General features: G+C 43.3%; 1 protein-coding gene and 1 pseudogene across 4 annotated transcripts in view; both read left to right on the top strand.

Annotated features, from left to right (window-relative positions):
- Positions 1 to 288: 288 nt before the first annotated feature.
- On the top strand, positions 289 to 1,484 carry LOC124241617 (interferon regulatory factor 3-like; annotated as a pseudogene).
- A 10,015-nt stretch (positions 1,485 to 11,499) lies between these two features.
- The window catches only part of SH3RF2 (SH3 domain containing ring finger 2), a 125,366-nt gene continuing 122,140 nt past the window's right edge, over positions 11,500 to 14,725 (top strand). For all 4 annotated transcript variants that reach the window (XM_046668163.1, XM_046668162.1, XM_046668164.1 and 1 more), the window contains exons 1-2: positions 11,500 to 11,600; positions 12,788 to 13,271. In XM_046668163.1, the coding sequence (XP_046524119.1) occupies positions 12,894 to 13,271 (378 nt within the window). In that variant the 5' untranslated portion in view covers positions 11,500 to 11,600; positions 12,788 to 12,893. The remainder of the gene's footprint in view (positions 11,601 to 12,787; positions 13,272 to 14,725) is intronic.

The following is a 14,725-nucleotide window of genomic DNA, read 5'->3' as shown; positions in this document are numbered from 1 at the left end:
ATTCTTGAGATCAGTAACAAAACCAAACCTAGGCCAAAATCCTGGAACTGGTTCTAGTCTGAAATAGTCTGGAAACTCACTTTAGTTCAGCCTTTCCTAGCAGAAGGCCAGTGTAAGTGTGTTTTGTGTATTTGTATTTTTTTATTATAAAAACAGTAGATAGAAAAGAAGCCCCATCACTCTAAAGTGTGGCTGACGGGAAGGGGGGTGTACAACTGCGGGTTTGAGAACTCCTGGGAGCCCAAAGACGGGGTGGGCCCCAGCACCCCATGTGCCTCAGCCTGGTCCATGGGAACCCAAAAGCCTCGGATTCTACATTGGCTGGTGTCACAACCAGACTCGGGACAGCTGGAGGGCATGGCCTGGCTGGACTGGAGCTGCAAGTGCTTCTGCCTCCCTTGAAAGCACGGCTTGGCTTGCGGCAGGATGCCCAGCGGAGCCTTCGTTATCTTCCAAGCCTGGGCTGAGGCCAACAGTGCCTACACACTGGGAAGGATAAGACCAACCTACTGACCCAGAAGAAGAGTTTCCGGTCCACCCTGAAGTGGAAGGAAGTGTTGTGTGTAGCCGAGGATGGAGCAACGACCCCCACAACCTGCACAAGATCTACGAGTTTGTGACCTCAGAAGTTGGGGACTCTCCTGAGCCAGATAGCTCTCTAGACCCCAGTGGCAGATGCGGTACTTCTGATACTCAGGAAAACATTCTAGAGGAGTTACTGAGTGACATGGTCTTGGCCCCACTCCCAGATCAGGGGCCCTTGAGCCTGGCTATGGCCCCTGAGCACACACCTCAGCTCTTGCTGAGCCCCAGTTTAGCCCCTTACTGCTCCCTACCCAAATTTGGAACTGCCTGAAAACCCACTGAAGTGGCTGTTGATGCCTGAGGAAGGTGAGTGCCAGCTATGAATGAGAGAGGCTGGCGCTGGGCACCGGGGTGATAGGCTGGCCCCCTTAAACTCTCTCAATCTTTCTCACCTTTCACATCACTGCTGTCCCTGCTCAGAGTGGGAGTTTGAGGTGACCACCTTCTACCACTCTGTGGAGAGCTAGTCAGCGGCTCTGTGCCCAGAGGCTGGGGCACTGCCACACACACTGGGCTGTGGATGAGGAGATCTTCCCTGACAGTGATCACGGGCTGATGGTGAGGTCCCCAAGAGCAAGAAAGGAGACATGTTCCACCTGGGGCCCTTCATGGCAGATCTGATGGTCTCCATCGAAGGGAGTGGACACCCTTCACACTATACCCTATGATTCTCTATGAGGGAGTTGTGGTCACCGGACAAGCCGTGGATCAAGAGGCTTATGATGATCAAGGTTGTTCCCATGTGCCTCAGGGCCATACTAGACAGGGCCCAGTTAGGGGATGCCTTCTCAACAAAGAACGTCATGGACCTGCATATTTCCAACAGCCACCCGCTCTCCCTCCCCTCAGACCAGTACAAAGCCTACTTCCAGAAGCTAGTCGAGGATATGGATTTCTAGATCACTAGGGAGACCTGAACTGTAGCTCATGGGTGTACGCTCCTCCCCCCTCACCTTGACCAATAAATTGGTTCTTGCCATAGTCAAAGAAAAACCCCTCAAACATAAAGCAATGTATAAAGAGTAGAAGGCCATACTCTGATATTGGCCCATAATGCAATTCTCCAGACAGCCATTGCTAAGAGTGTTTTAGAGGTTGATATGCAGTGACAGATCCAGTTCAGAGAATGACCACATACAATATATTTTATTAAAACATTTCTATTAGTTGCCACAAAACAAAAATTAAGAGGTTCCCGTAACTGAGATATTTTCATGGAGCTTTGAAGGTGGCAGAGAAGTAAATAGACTACACAAAGTAGCGTGAAGAGTACCATGATTTAAAGCTTTTCTTGGAAAATCCAAAGATTGGTCACCCCATTAGCAATGATTAGCTGAAGCTGAGTGGGGCGAGTTGCTTTCACATAGGGTGTGCTCTCGAGGTTGTCATAGTCCCTATCTGACCAGTGTGGCCCCTATATGCATTTGACTTTGCCCTATCCTTACACCCTCCTATAATATTATGAGTATTATGAGCACTGCCTACAATCTCCTCTGTTCTATTATATCCATGTCAATACATACAACTCTACCTATGCGTTCCTCTGTATGACTACATTATGGTATACATATAAGGAGTCCCTTCCTGATGGATTAGGTTAGCATCATTTATCTTCAATTGCAAACAATGTAACAGTAAATGCCTTTGTATATATCTTTGCATATTTTGTAGGCATTTCTCTTGAATAAACTTCTAAATGTGAAATTACTGAGAAAAAGAGAGCACATTTAAAATTTCATTAGATAATGCTGACGTTGGTTTAAAATCCAAGCCATTTTTAGCCCCAAGCAAGGAGCAAGGAGTGGGTGAGGCTGGAGAGTGACCTTGAGAGGTGAACTGTCCACCACCTGAGCCCTCTTCTTCAGCAACTATACTCCTCTATGCCTTGTCTGACCATAGCTGATCGCCACAAAGATGATACTGCAAAAGGAAGAACTAGACCTAGCAGGATGAATGCATTTTAGAATTCTATCTGAAAAGTTAATTCAGTCATAAATTGGGCATGAAAACAAAATGAGATAACAGTTCTGGTTATATTTGTAGATTCTCCATTTGTTATTAAAAACCAAAGGAATTTTTATCCAAATATATTGACTAGCCTTTATTAGTTTTTTATTTTCATTATTGTATGTAAAAAAGAAGCACCCCCTATCCTCCCTCCCATTGTGTTTCAGGTTTATTAGCCTTTTTGTTTCTTGTAGATTAACCTGATGTTACTGTGTGAAAGCTGCTTATGTTTCCAAGGTTTGGACTCCACTGAATGGAACTAAAGATACAAACCGGCGATCAAAGTTGCAATAAGGTATTGATTAAAATAGCCTCTTTTTTAATATGATAAATGCAGCAAATGGGATGACTTGAAGGTTAAAATTGTAGACTGCCTACACAAAAGTCCCTGACTTCCCCAAGCACTAGCTGGGGCAAAACAAAACCTCTCTAAGCCTCTGTTTCCTCATCTGCTAAGATGTGGGTAATAATAGGTTTATAGTTTTTTGCACAGCATCTGGCACAATTTAATGTTAATTGTTACTGTTTATTCTAACATAATGGCCAACCCCATCCCCTCTTAAAGTTGTGCAGGGAGCTGCGGTACCCAAGACCACAGAAGCCTCTGGGCAGCTATTCCGTGACCTGACAGTCAGATGATGGCCCAACTGGAATGACTAACTCCTTCAAGAAAAGAAGCCAGGAGTTGGGCTCAGTTTTAAACTATACTTTAGATTCAACACGATAGATAATAAGAGGTCTGGGAAGAAGATAATGGCTAACCTTTACTGAGCACTTACTGTGTGTCACCCTCTTTGAAGCATTTTATTAGCATCTTCTCAGTGTGTGCTCACGATGATACTACGGAGTAAGTTCTATTATTCCTATCACCCCCATTTTACAGATGAGAACTCCAAGTATAGAATGTGTAATCAAATTGCTCTAGGTCACATTCTTATTTAATAAGATGGCACAGGCTTTCTGACTCCAGAGTTTATTCTCTTTACCACTATAGTAAGTCAGAAACAATGGCAGAAAGAGATAAATTGCAGCCAGACAAAAAGAGGAATTCAGATATTGTCAACTAATATCTCTCAAGCAACTTCTAAGCACCAGACACTGTTCTAAGTGCTGCCAACACATATTAGGAAGTTTATTTCTTACGGCAAGCCTGAAAAGTACACATTACTGATAGCACTTTTATGGGTGGGCGTAGAGCTATTGAACACATGGGGTCACGGAGCTGTTAGTGATAGAGGTGAGTTTCCAAAGCATTCCAAGTCCCAGGCTTTCTCCCTAGGAATGCGGTGAGAATTCCAAACACAGATGAGTCATCCTCATCACTCAGCAAATATTTATTAAGCACTTGCTTGCGTGAGGCACAAAGAACAACACAGGCATTGTTCCTGCACCATGGAACAGAGACTATATGGAGGAAAGAGACAATTTATAAGGACAAGTGAGTAAAGAACATATAATATTATATAATTAATATATAATTAGCACCATCACAGGGCCCAGAAAATGTCTAGTTGATTTGACAAAGGTCCTTTACTGTTAGTTATAGGAAAATAGTTCTAATTCTTTACTTAAAAAAAGGAGGACATTTGTTTCTCGTGTGTTTCGTAGCATCCTAGAAGACCTACCTATGGAGAGAGACCTTTAGGGAATTACTGAGTTTTGCAACTTTCCCACCTGTGATCGAAAGTACAAGATTGTGATTACCCAATAGCCTAGGCAGATTGTCAGCTTTTGCACAGACTTGCCCTGAATTTAATAGGAATTAAGGTTATATCCTGCTCCTGGTTTTGAATCAAAATATTTACGGATTTCATCAGAAAGGAAACAGTAAAGGAAAAGGAGGAAGACCAGTTAGGAGTGAAGTGACTGATCACAACCCTCTTTGGTCAGGCGCAGGATCTGCTATGGATTAACATCTTCTCACAGCAGTTTCAGAGCTTTGCAACTTATTTTTTTTTAACAGCTATCTTAGCAATTGCAATGCATCTGCTATTAGTGTTATAGGATTTAACTTCCCCTGTTGTAAATGTTTTAGTAAATCTATAACGATTTAAGCTATTTTCATTATCTTTGAAAAATTTATTACAGCAGTAACATAAATTCACTGTAGAAAAATCAAAAATACACATGAACAAAATGAAAAAATTAAAATCAACTAATAAGTCCAGTGGCCAGAAATAACTGTTGCTGAAATTTTGGCATACATTCTTCTAGTCTCAGTATTATATATCTGTGTATCATTCTTAAATAACCTGGGCTCATATAGCTTATAAGTTTCTATATTCACTTAATCGTGAATGTCCTTCGTGTTGTTAAATATACATCTCCACCATTATTTTTAATAATATACCACCATTTATTTACCAACTCCCCTATTGTTGGACATTAAGGATATTTTTTAACTTTTCGGTATTGTAAGTAATTATATGAGGAACATACTTGGGTGTATATCTGCTACATTACTGTAAATTTCTAGAAGAAATATTTCAGAATCAAAGGATAGAAACATATTTGTAAGGCTTTGGCTATTTTTTTCTTATTGGTTTCTCTTTTTTTACTTTTTCTTTTGAAATAATTATAGACTCATAAGAAGTTGCAAAAATAGTACAGAGAAGTCCTTTGCACCCTTCATCAATCTTCCCCCAATGATAACATCTTATATAACTATAATGTAGTATAAAAGCTAAGAAATTGGGGCTGGCCCTGTGGCGCAGTGGTTAAGTTCACACGTTCCACTTCCATGGCCTGGGATTCGCTGGTTCAGATCCCAAGTGCAGACCTAAGCACCGCTTGGAAAGCCATGCTGTGGCAGGCATCCCACATAAAATAGAGGAAAGCGGGCACAAATGTTAGCTCAGGGCCAGTCTTCCGCAGCAAAAAGAGGAGGATTGGCAGCAGATGTTAGCTCAGGGCTAATCTTCCTCAAAAAAATAAGAAGAAAGACAATTCATATATTTTTTTAACTGAGATAATTTTCTATTTTAGTTTATAAACAGTACGTAGTTTTCAGATGTATAACACCATAATTTGGCATTTGTATACACTACACAGTGTGCTTCCTGCCAAAAGTCTAGTTTCCACCCGTCGCTGTATAGTTGACCCCATTTGCTCATTTCTACCCCGCTTCCCCTCTGGTAACCACCAATCTGTTGTTTGCTTCTATGAGTTTGTTTTTGTTTTGTTCTGTTTGTTCATTTGTTTTGTTTTGTTTTGTTTTTCTGGTGAATTCATTAACAGAAAAATAAATAAAATTGGAAAAGGAAAAGATAAATGCACAGTGTTTAAACAATATATACATTTCTCTATTCCATTTGATGTTAATATATTTGACAATCTAGGCGAAATAGATAGATTTCTAAGGAAAGAGATATTATCGGAGGTAACAAAGAAAAATTTGAAAACCTTATAAAAAAGAAGAAAGATGAGAAGAACCCTACATCTGTTAAGCACTTATGGTATGCATCATTTCACTGACTCCTCAGAACAACCCAGTGAGATGGGTCTTATTAGTAATCTCATTTTAAACATGAGGAATCCAAGAGACAGAGGAATAGAGTAATTCGCCCAAGTGATCCATCTAGTAACTGGCAGAGCTGAGATTCTGGCCAGGTGACTGCTGGTTCATACTGTTTCTCATTAAACTTAAGGACTGTAAGTCATCTTTAGAGAATTTGGGATGACTCTTCCTCCTTGCCTGGAGCTTGGATCACTTTACCGTGGGTCTGATGATGGCATAGGAATACTTTAAAGTACTCTCCTCACCTGCTCATCCTCCTCACCTCCTCATCCTCCTGATTATAAAGGAAATCTCACAGTTAACTTCATTGCGGGCTTGCATCTTTCAAAGAAAGGCAGAATGTCTAATAGCCATTTAACCCCTGCCATTCGACTTCCCTTCACATTTCCACTATTGGAAAGGTGCCCACTTTTCTCCAATCATTCCTCTCCTTGAATTGTTCCAAAGATTTCCAAGTATCATTAGAAACCAAATCACAGGGGCAAATTCAGCATCATGGAAACTGATAATATGGCTCCATTGAAATATTTAAAACATATGTCTAAATTTATATAGGTACTAAAGAAAGAGAGCAACAAGTTACAAAACATGGCCTCTGCCAACAAGAGTCCAATAACAGTCAACAGAGTCTTCATGGCCCTTTCAGTTACAATGCTTTACATTCGCAACTACCTGAACTCCTTTGATGAACTTATGGATTGGTTTACAAGTAATTCACTTTATGGCAAAGATCCTGAGACTGTCAAAGTGTTAAGAGCCAGTCAATGAAAATGGCACACCTCAAAATTACAATTCCAATAAATAAATAAATTTGATTGACAAAATTGTCTGCACACTTGCTTTGTGATTTAATTTTAAATTTGAAAGAAACTATCTTAACCTGAGACAAAGGCTTGCTTGCTTGAAGGTAATTTAGTTGGGAGCAGAGGTTAGGGATGGAGGAATGATACAGGGAATGAGGGGGCGACAATACAAGGATGGACCATTGCATTAGCCACCCAACGGATGAATGGTACTCATCCCATGGAGCGTTATGAAGAGCCTTATGAACGCTCAACACTGCCTACTCTAAAGGATGTAAGGGGGAAGCATTTATCCCCATTCGTCAAAGATGCTCTACACTTCTAGATCATGCATATGTGAGTAGAGAGACTGTTCCCATGGGTGTCCCAAATTTCAACATCAGAGAAGTTCTGGGGCAGGAGGCAAGAGGTGCATGGCAAGGTCCTGACAATGCCAGGTAGCATCCACCAGAATCTGGTAGAACTTCTTCCCCACCTAAGTAAGAGATGGGGCTGAAAACATTCAAAATGCACCCAAGAGGTGTCCAATATAGAACCATTATCAACAGTTTGATGTACATCTGCCCAGACACAAGTTTTTAAGAATACAATTAATTTATTTGCCCATAGATCTATTCAACAAACATTTATTGAGCATCAAGCACATGCCAGTCACCGTGTTAGACATGAGGGACAGAGCAGGGACAAGACTTATAAGTATCTTGCTCTCTTGGAGCTTTTGGTCTATTTAGGGGAATCAGACATTAAATAAATCATTTTAGCATAATTACTGAATTATAATTGCAATAACTTATGGAGGAGCAGTGTAGGATGATAAACTTTCTAGTCATGAGAATCAAGGAAGGCTTCCCTAAGGAAGGGACATTTAAGGTAAAATGTGCAGAGAAGGGGTTGAAAAAAGCAAAGGGTGTAGGAGAGTAACTAGAAAGAGAGCAGGAAGAAGAGAGTAACTAGAAAGAGAGCAGGAAGAAGAGAGTAACTAGAAAGTGTAGTGCAGACATGAAGAAAACTATGAACAAATATCCTGTGGCAGAAAAACTTAAACTATTCTCAGGAAAGAGAGAAAGCCAGCGGGACTGGAGTGGGGAGTGGGGGAAATGTGGGAGCAAGTCAAGGCAGGAGAAGTGGACCGGAGCCAGATCATGTCTGACCTGATAGATCAGAAAAAGGATTTGGATTTTATCTAAGGTCAACTACTAAATCCTAAGGAAGCTACCGAAGGGTTTTGAACAGGGGAACAATATGATCAGATTTGCTTTTTTTTTTTTTTTAACATAAATCAAGATATACTTGTAAATACAAGCAGCAGAAGCTCGTAAATATTACCCAGGTATTTAAAAAGAGTACAGTCTGTAATCACTAGTAACAGTATAAATATAAACAGGAGTGTTGATGGGGTGGGAGCAGAGGTGGGGGGACCTGAGCCTGGAGTCTGGGAAGGCGTGCATAGTTCACCTTTTTGTTTGTTTTTGAGGACTAGATGTTCATCTGATTTGACGCCAAGGTAGCATTTGGGTAAGCCAGATGAAATCCCCACTTAAAACTCTCCGTCTTTTTCAGAAGCTTCAAAAGAAAATTTCTCCTCAAGTTTTCACCAAGACTAACCTATTATGTGGGTGGTGTTGGGGACCACCTACAGGGTGTGATTTGAGAGGTGCTAAAAGCCACTCCTGTTCAGCGTAAACTTTCCCTGTCCTCCTCTAGTCCCTAAGGTTCCACCGTCGCAGGTCTATTCTGCTGAATCTTCAGTTGCCAAATATGCTAGCACAGAGCAGCCAACTGGACCTATCCTGCTTTCCTGGGACGGAGCTGGATTTTTTCTGCTTTCTTGGGGATGGGAGGGCTTGAAGCTTTGTGAGACCACTGGCCATGCAGGGGCATGGAGGAGCCATGAGATTGGTAGGTTAGAGAAAACGACAATCAAGGAGCTTGGGCTCCTTTGACTTCATCACTTTATTTTGGGTTGGCTTTGAGATCAACTGGTGTGTATAGTATGGACATATGTATAATTGTGTGTGGATTTATGCTGTAAAGATATATGGGTGCATTTATGGCAGATGCATGACTTTATAACATGGGAAGCAATGATGGTAAGGAACACAAGCTCTGGGATTGGACCAACCTGGGTTCAGATCACAAGCTCTGTAACCCCAGGAAAGTTACAGCACCTACCTTATGGGGTGGTTGAGAGGATTCAATGAGATAATCTGTTTTAAGTCTAAGCACTGGTCCATGGCATACAGCAAATGCTCAATAATTGTTACTGTTACGATTGTGTGTGTGTGTTTCCTTATGCACACGTGTGTGTGCATATGCATGTAGATGCCGATGTGAGGTTGTAAGGGTATAGAGTGTGTTTAAGAAGAAGAGGGGGGCTGACCCTGTGGCCGAGTGGTTAAGTTTATGGGCTCTGCTTCAGTAGCCTGGGGTTTCGTTGGTTTGGATCCTGGGCGCAGACATGGCACCGCCCACCAGGCCATGCTGAGGAGGCATCCCACATAGCACAACCAGAGACACTCCCAACTAGAATATCCAACTATGTACTGTGGGGTCTTTGGGGAGAAGAAGAAGAAGAAGAAAGAAGATTGGCAACAGATGTTAGCTCAGGTGCCAATCTTTAAAAAAAAAAAGAAAAGGAGAGGGAAGAAGGGAGAAGGTTTCCCAGCCCCTGCAGTAGGAGTTCCAGCTCTGGGGCAGACCTTTCTAGAGGGTGAGGGGACTGCAGGGCAGCTCACAGAGGAGACAGCTCAGCTTTGCCAAGTGGAAAACAGAGTAAGGACAGCAAATGGCCTCAAACTGCCAGGGGCTTCCTGATGAGCACGGAATCTAAAGTGGAAATTATTTGAAGGAGACGGGCCATAGAGTGGGATGTGATGTCATTGAAGCTCAAAAACCCTCCATAAAAGGGAGATTAAAAAAAAAAAGAGAGAGAGTTGAAAATAGTGTTTGAAATTGACACATATCCAAATTAAGCCCCTGTGCTCAGAGGGCAGATGACTTTGTCTGCTCCTTACCAAATTTCTCCTGTGTTTTGAGTTTCACACATTTGATCTTTAAGAACTGAGATGGAAGAACTTTGAAAATCATGTAAACCACTACAATCCGTTCTCAGGCCTCTCGGCCCCCTCTGCAGATTTTCCCATGGAGCTGTATCTAGGTGCTTTCTGCATAGTAAAGAATTGCCTTCCTCATGGTGAGAGAGAAGACACAGTAAAAAAGAACACCTGGTATCTAGTCCCAGTTCTGTCCTCACCTCACTGGGCAACTTCAAGGAATCTCTTGATCTCTCTGGGCACAGCTGCCTCATTTGCAAAAGAAATTGATGAGTCAACTTCGGCCATCACCTTTTGACTTTGTGCCATCCTAGGTGACGTTTAGCTCTCTTCAACCATCTCTTCTCCCCTTAAAGCTATATCATCATATGACATAGTAGTAAGTTCACAAACCACCTGCCTCTTGCTAACTGTGACTCTGGGGATGAGTTATTCAACCCCTCTGTGTCTCAGGTCCCTCCTCTGTAAAATAAGGGTAAAGAAGAGTGCTGTGTATCATTGGGTTGTAAAAAGGATTAAATGAGTTAACATAGGGAAAGTATTTAGGACTGTGCTTGGCACAGATAAGGGCTACTCTGGTGTTTGGTAATATTGTTATCATTACTGTTATTATTATTAACTTTATTATTAACTTCACATCTAAAGTATTATTGATAAATCAAGAAATAGAAGTATAAGCATTATTTTGGGCTATGAAAAGACTCCAGTGGGTAGGGGTTAGGCAAAGAGCTGGGACCATTGCTTTTCCTTTTTTTTTTTTTTTTGAGGAAGATTAGCCCTGAGCTAACATCTGCTGCCAATTCTCTTCTTTTTTGCTGAGGAAGACTGGCCCTGAGCTAACATCCGTGTCCATTTTCCCCTACTTTATATGTGAGACGCCTGCCACAGCATGGCCTGATGAGCAGTGCCATGTCCGCACCCAGGATCCGAACCGTCAAACCCCGGGCTGCCGAAGCGGAACGTGTGAACTTAACTGCTGCCACCGGGCCAGCCCCGCTTTTGCTTTTTTAAGAAAGCCCTTCTTTGCTTTGATCTGTCAAAGATAGGTATGTATTACTGACTCTATCTTTTTTTTTTAATTTAAAGAGATTGAGCAAAAAAGAAAATCACCAAAGTCCCTCTCAAATTACTAAATTTAAGGATTGACTATGATTTTTAAGAAGCAGTACTTTTAGGTGGCCAGCTTATCTTTGTCATCGTAGCTGCCCTTAATATGTTTGACCTTTTCAGGAAATCCTTATAAAGGTTTTGAATAACACAATCACCTTGGCATGTTTACAACTGAGTGTGTTTCAACTTCTTGGATAGGAGAGAAAACGACAAAGGTGAAAATCTAAACTTTGTTAATCTTGGCCTTAGGGGCTGGCTTATATTTTGTCCCTTATAATCTTTTCCCAGAAATCAACTCAGTTACATAAAGGAAGGATCAGTAGCCAAGCATGAACTCCGAGCAAAGCCTTGTGGCTGCCCGGCAGTGAAAGCGTTAACAGGGCTGGGTAAGGCGATCCCTGAAATGAGTAAGACTCAGAGTTGTTAAAGTTCTCAAAGCGCTGGCAGCGGCAGCTCTTGTGGAAAAGGAAGCGAGTTGGAGGGAGCCCGGCCGAGCAGAGGATCAGCTGGGGTTACAAGCTCAAGGTTAGTGGCCCCCCGCACGCCTCCCCTGCGCTGACATCTTTGGAGAGCTATCTCAGGAAGGCAAGGCGCCATCTCTCATCCTGGTGTGTCCTGTCTGCATTTCTTACTAGTGGGGCCACCCACCCTCGTGCCAAACCTCCTGGTTGCTGCAGTCACCCAAGGCTTGGCACTTGTGAAGGACAGAGGACCTCTTCCCAAGAGACTTTTCTAAACTGGAGACCTCTTTTCAGACATCCAAAAGGAAACTCTTCCTGGAACAAGGATCGTTTCCAGACTACACACACACACACACACACACACACACACACACACACACACCTGTATATGCTGCTCCATCTTGGTTTTTGCAGGCTGTGACCACAGTCCAGAATTCCTATCTCCTTCAGTTGAAACTGAGAACAATTGTCAAAGTAACTAAACTGGCTGCGTGGCTTTATCTTATGGGAGGAATATTGTCTCTGAGGCTAAGATAATCAGGGTGAAAAGGCAAAAAAAAAAAAGGAAAGAGGGAGAGACATAGGGAAGGAAGGCTAGGAAGGAGGGAGAGAGGGAGGGAGGAAGGAGGGAAAGAAGGAAGGAAAAAAAAAAGAAAAAAACTTCCAAGTACCATGGCCTGCAGTTGAGGCAAACCAATTTTTGAAAACAGTTTCTAGTAGAAATTTTTCTTGGATGTTGCTAGAATAAAATGAGGGGGAAAGATATATTGTGAAGGAAATAATTCTACATCTGCATAGAGTCAGATATACTTATCTATGTAAATAACTTGTCTAGATGAACCTAGGGAAAGAAGGAGGAGTAGACAGCTTCCCGGAAATTGCATTCTCAATTCTCAATTTGAGAATTGAGCCTGACGGTTGGAGGGTGTAATTTACCCCTCTGAGCCCTGGCTGAGAGAGGAGTGGGTATGCCGCTTCAACAGGCCAGGCTTGGCTCCCTGCTCTTGCCTTCCACGCGGAGAGGCAGTGAGTAAGTAGTCAGTCACTGTGCTGAAAGCTCTCTCAGATCCTCCAGCAGGCAGAAGTCCGTCTTCTACCTGCTAGCACTGATTCAGAATGAGTCATTTGAAACTTGGGTGCTGGAACAAAGTCCTTGCAAACTGCCTTATGAGACACTGCCTTCATGTAGGTGGGGTATACCTCTCAGAGCAGTCACATTTTTTCCCCTCTCTTCGTTTCTCACTCATACAGGCAGGAATTCTGAGGCTCTCAAGAGACCGGCTCTGCCCCCTTGGCTCAGCTGACCCTACAATGCGGACTCTGCCTTTCCAGGTCAGGACTGGAGCTTTAAAATAAAATGGATGATTTGACGTTACTTGATCTTCTGGAGTGCCCCGTTTGCTTTGAGAAGCTCGATGTCACAGCCAAAGTCCTGCCTTGCCAGCACACCTTCTGCAAACCATGTCTACAGAGGATTTTCAAGGCCCACAAGGAGCTGCGGTGCCCCGAATGCAGGACCCTGGTGTTTTGCAGCATCGAGGCCCTGCCGGCCAACCTGCTGCTCGTGCGTCTTCTGGATGGTGTGCGCTCGGGGCAGAGCGCGGGGAGAGCCGGCTCCTTCCGCAGGCCCGGTGTGCTGACCTCGCAGGACAGCAGGAAAAGCAGGACTAGCCCCAGAGGGCTGCAGTCCAGCCCTTTCCGCCTGGTGCCTAATATCAGGATCCACATGGATGGGGTAAGAAAGATCTTATTTGTTCCTATCATGTCCACTTGGAGGTTGGATTTGGGTGTACCAGCAATTAGGAATTATTCTCTTTTAGTTTCATTTCAGAGTGCTGCCGATGATTCCCCAGAGATTATCTTCTGTGGGCAGTGATCCTTTTACCAAAACTTGGTGGAATCCTGAGCCTATCTAATCCATCTAGAAATTCTCCTTAAAATGGTGAAAGCTTCCTAGGTTCTCTCTGCTTCTTGTTCAGAAGGTAATAGCACAAGGAAAGCCTTCCTGATTATATTTTTGGTCTTTCGCTTCTGCAGTCCTGAGGCCAAACCAGTGCATGGGAAATGCATGGAGGATGGGAAAAAGAGAAAATAAATCCAACTGCTTGTTGCTTTTGAGATCTCTGAGTAGTTTCCAAATGTCAGGTTTTGTTTGAATTTTGCCCAAATCCCTCTTCCCACCCCCTAGTCATAAAGTGCTATTGTGATGATGCTCATTCATAATCGGTTGAAAGCTATGAAGATACTTGACGCTGGAAGACCGAGCGGGAGGGAAGCGTGTGTGTGGATGGACTGACTGATAGGGAAGGCTGGGCTGTGAAGTACAACAGATGTGTACCAGAGCCCTGCAGATGTGCCTTACTTTACAAAATGAATGAAACACATAAAATGCACCTCAGCGGCTGCAAAAAAAAAAAAAAAAAAAAAATGAACGGACCCACTGGAGCCGCACAGGGGATCACGTAACACCTCGGGTGTTTGGATAACGCGGTGCAGACTCATCCTGAGGACTTTACCTGACCTGGCTGTGAGCCTCCTTTTGGGAAGCTGTGTAAGGGTGCGTCTGGAGAGAAGGACATGGTCCTTCTGAGTCTGGCAGGATTATTTGCACCGTCACCCCTGGAGTCAGTGTGCCAAAGTGGACACGCCAAGCTGTGGCCTGGGTCACTGGCATACTTAGAAAGTCAAAGCTGCGTTCTGTCGTCTTACCGAAAGCACGCTTTAATACCAGAGCAGCTCCCACGACTCCCTGCTGTGAAGTCACAGCGGGTGGGAGGGTCTTCCAAGATTCCTTCCCCACACAGGAGAATAGCCTTGTGATGTGGGTTCAGAGCAACTTTCTAAAATATTCCTTCCAACAGCTAACCTGTTCGCTGCAGCTCCAAGGTGCCCATGCAGCAGGGGAGTATGGAAACGATCAAAAATGAGAGCAGGAAGAAGTGGGACATTGGTGTGATTTCTTCACTGCAGACTATTGCCGTTGTGCTTGTGAATGTGAACACATTCCAGAAAAGAGCCTGGCTCCCTTCTTTAAGTCTGCCCATTAGCCCTAGCTCTAGTCATCAATCAGAATCCACAGGCCTGGAGAAGGCGGGTGGGGGAGGGCAGCAAACTTTTCTCAAACAAGCCATGTTTATAGAGAGTCGGGTCAGCAAATCTCCCTTTGAATTCCTAAGACCCAGCCACCTC

This window comes from Equus quagga, chromosome 7, assembly GCF_021613505.1.
Source record: "Equus quagga isolate Etosha38 chromosome 7, UCLA_HA_Equagga_1.0, whole genome shotgun sequence".
Taxonomy (NCBI): Eukaryota; Metazoa; Chordata; class Mammalia; order Perissodactyla; family Equidae; genus Equus; species Equus quagga.
This window is presented reverse-complemented; position numbering and strand designations above follow the sequence as displayed.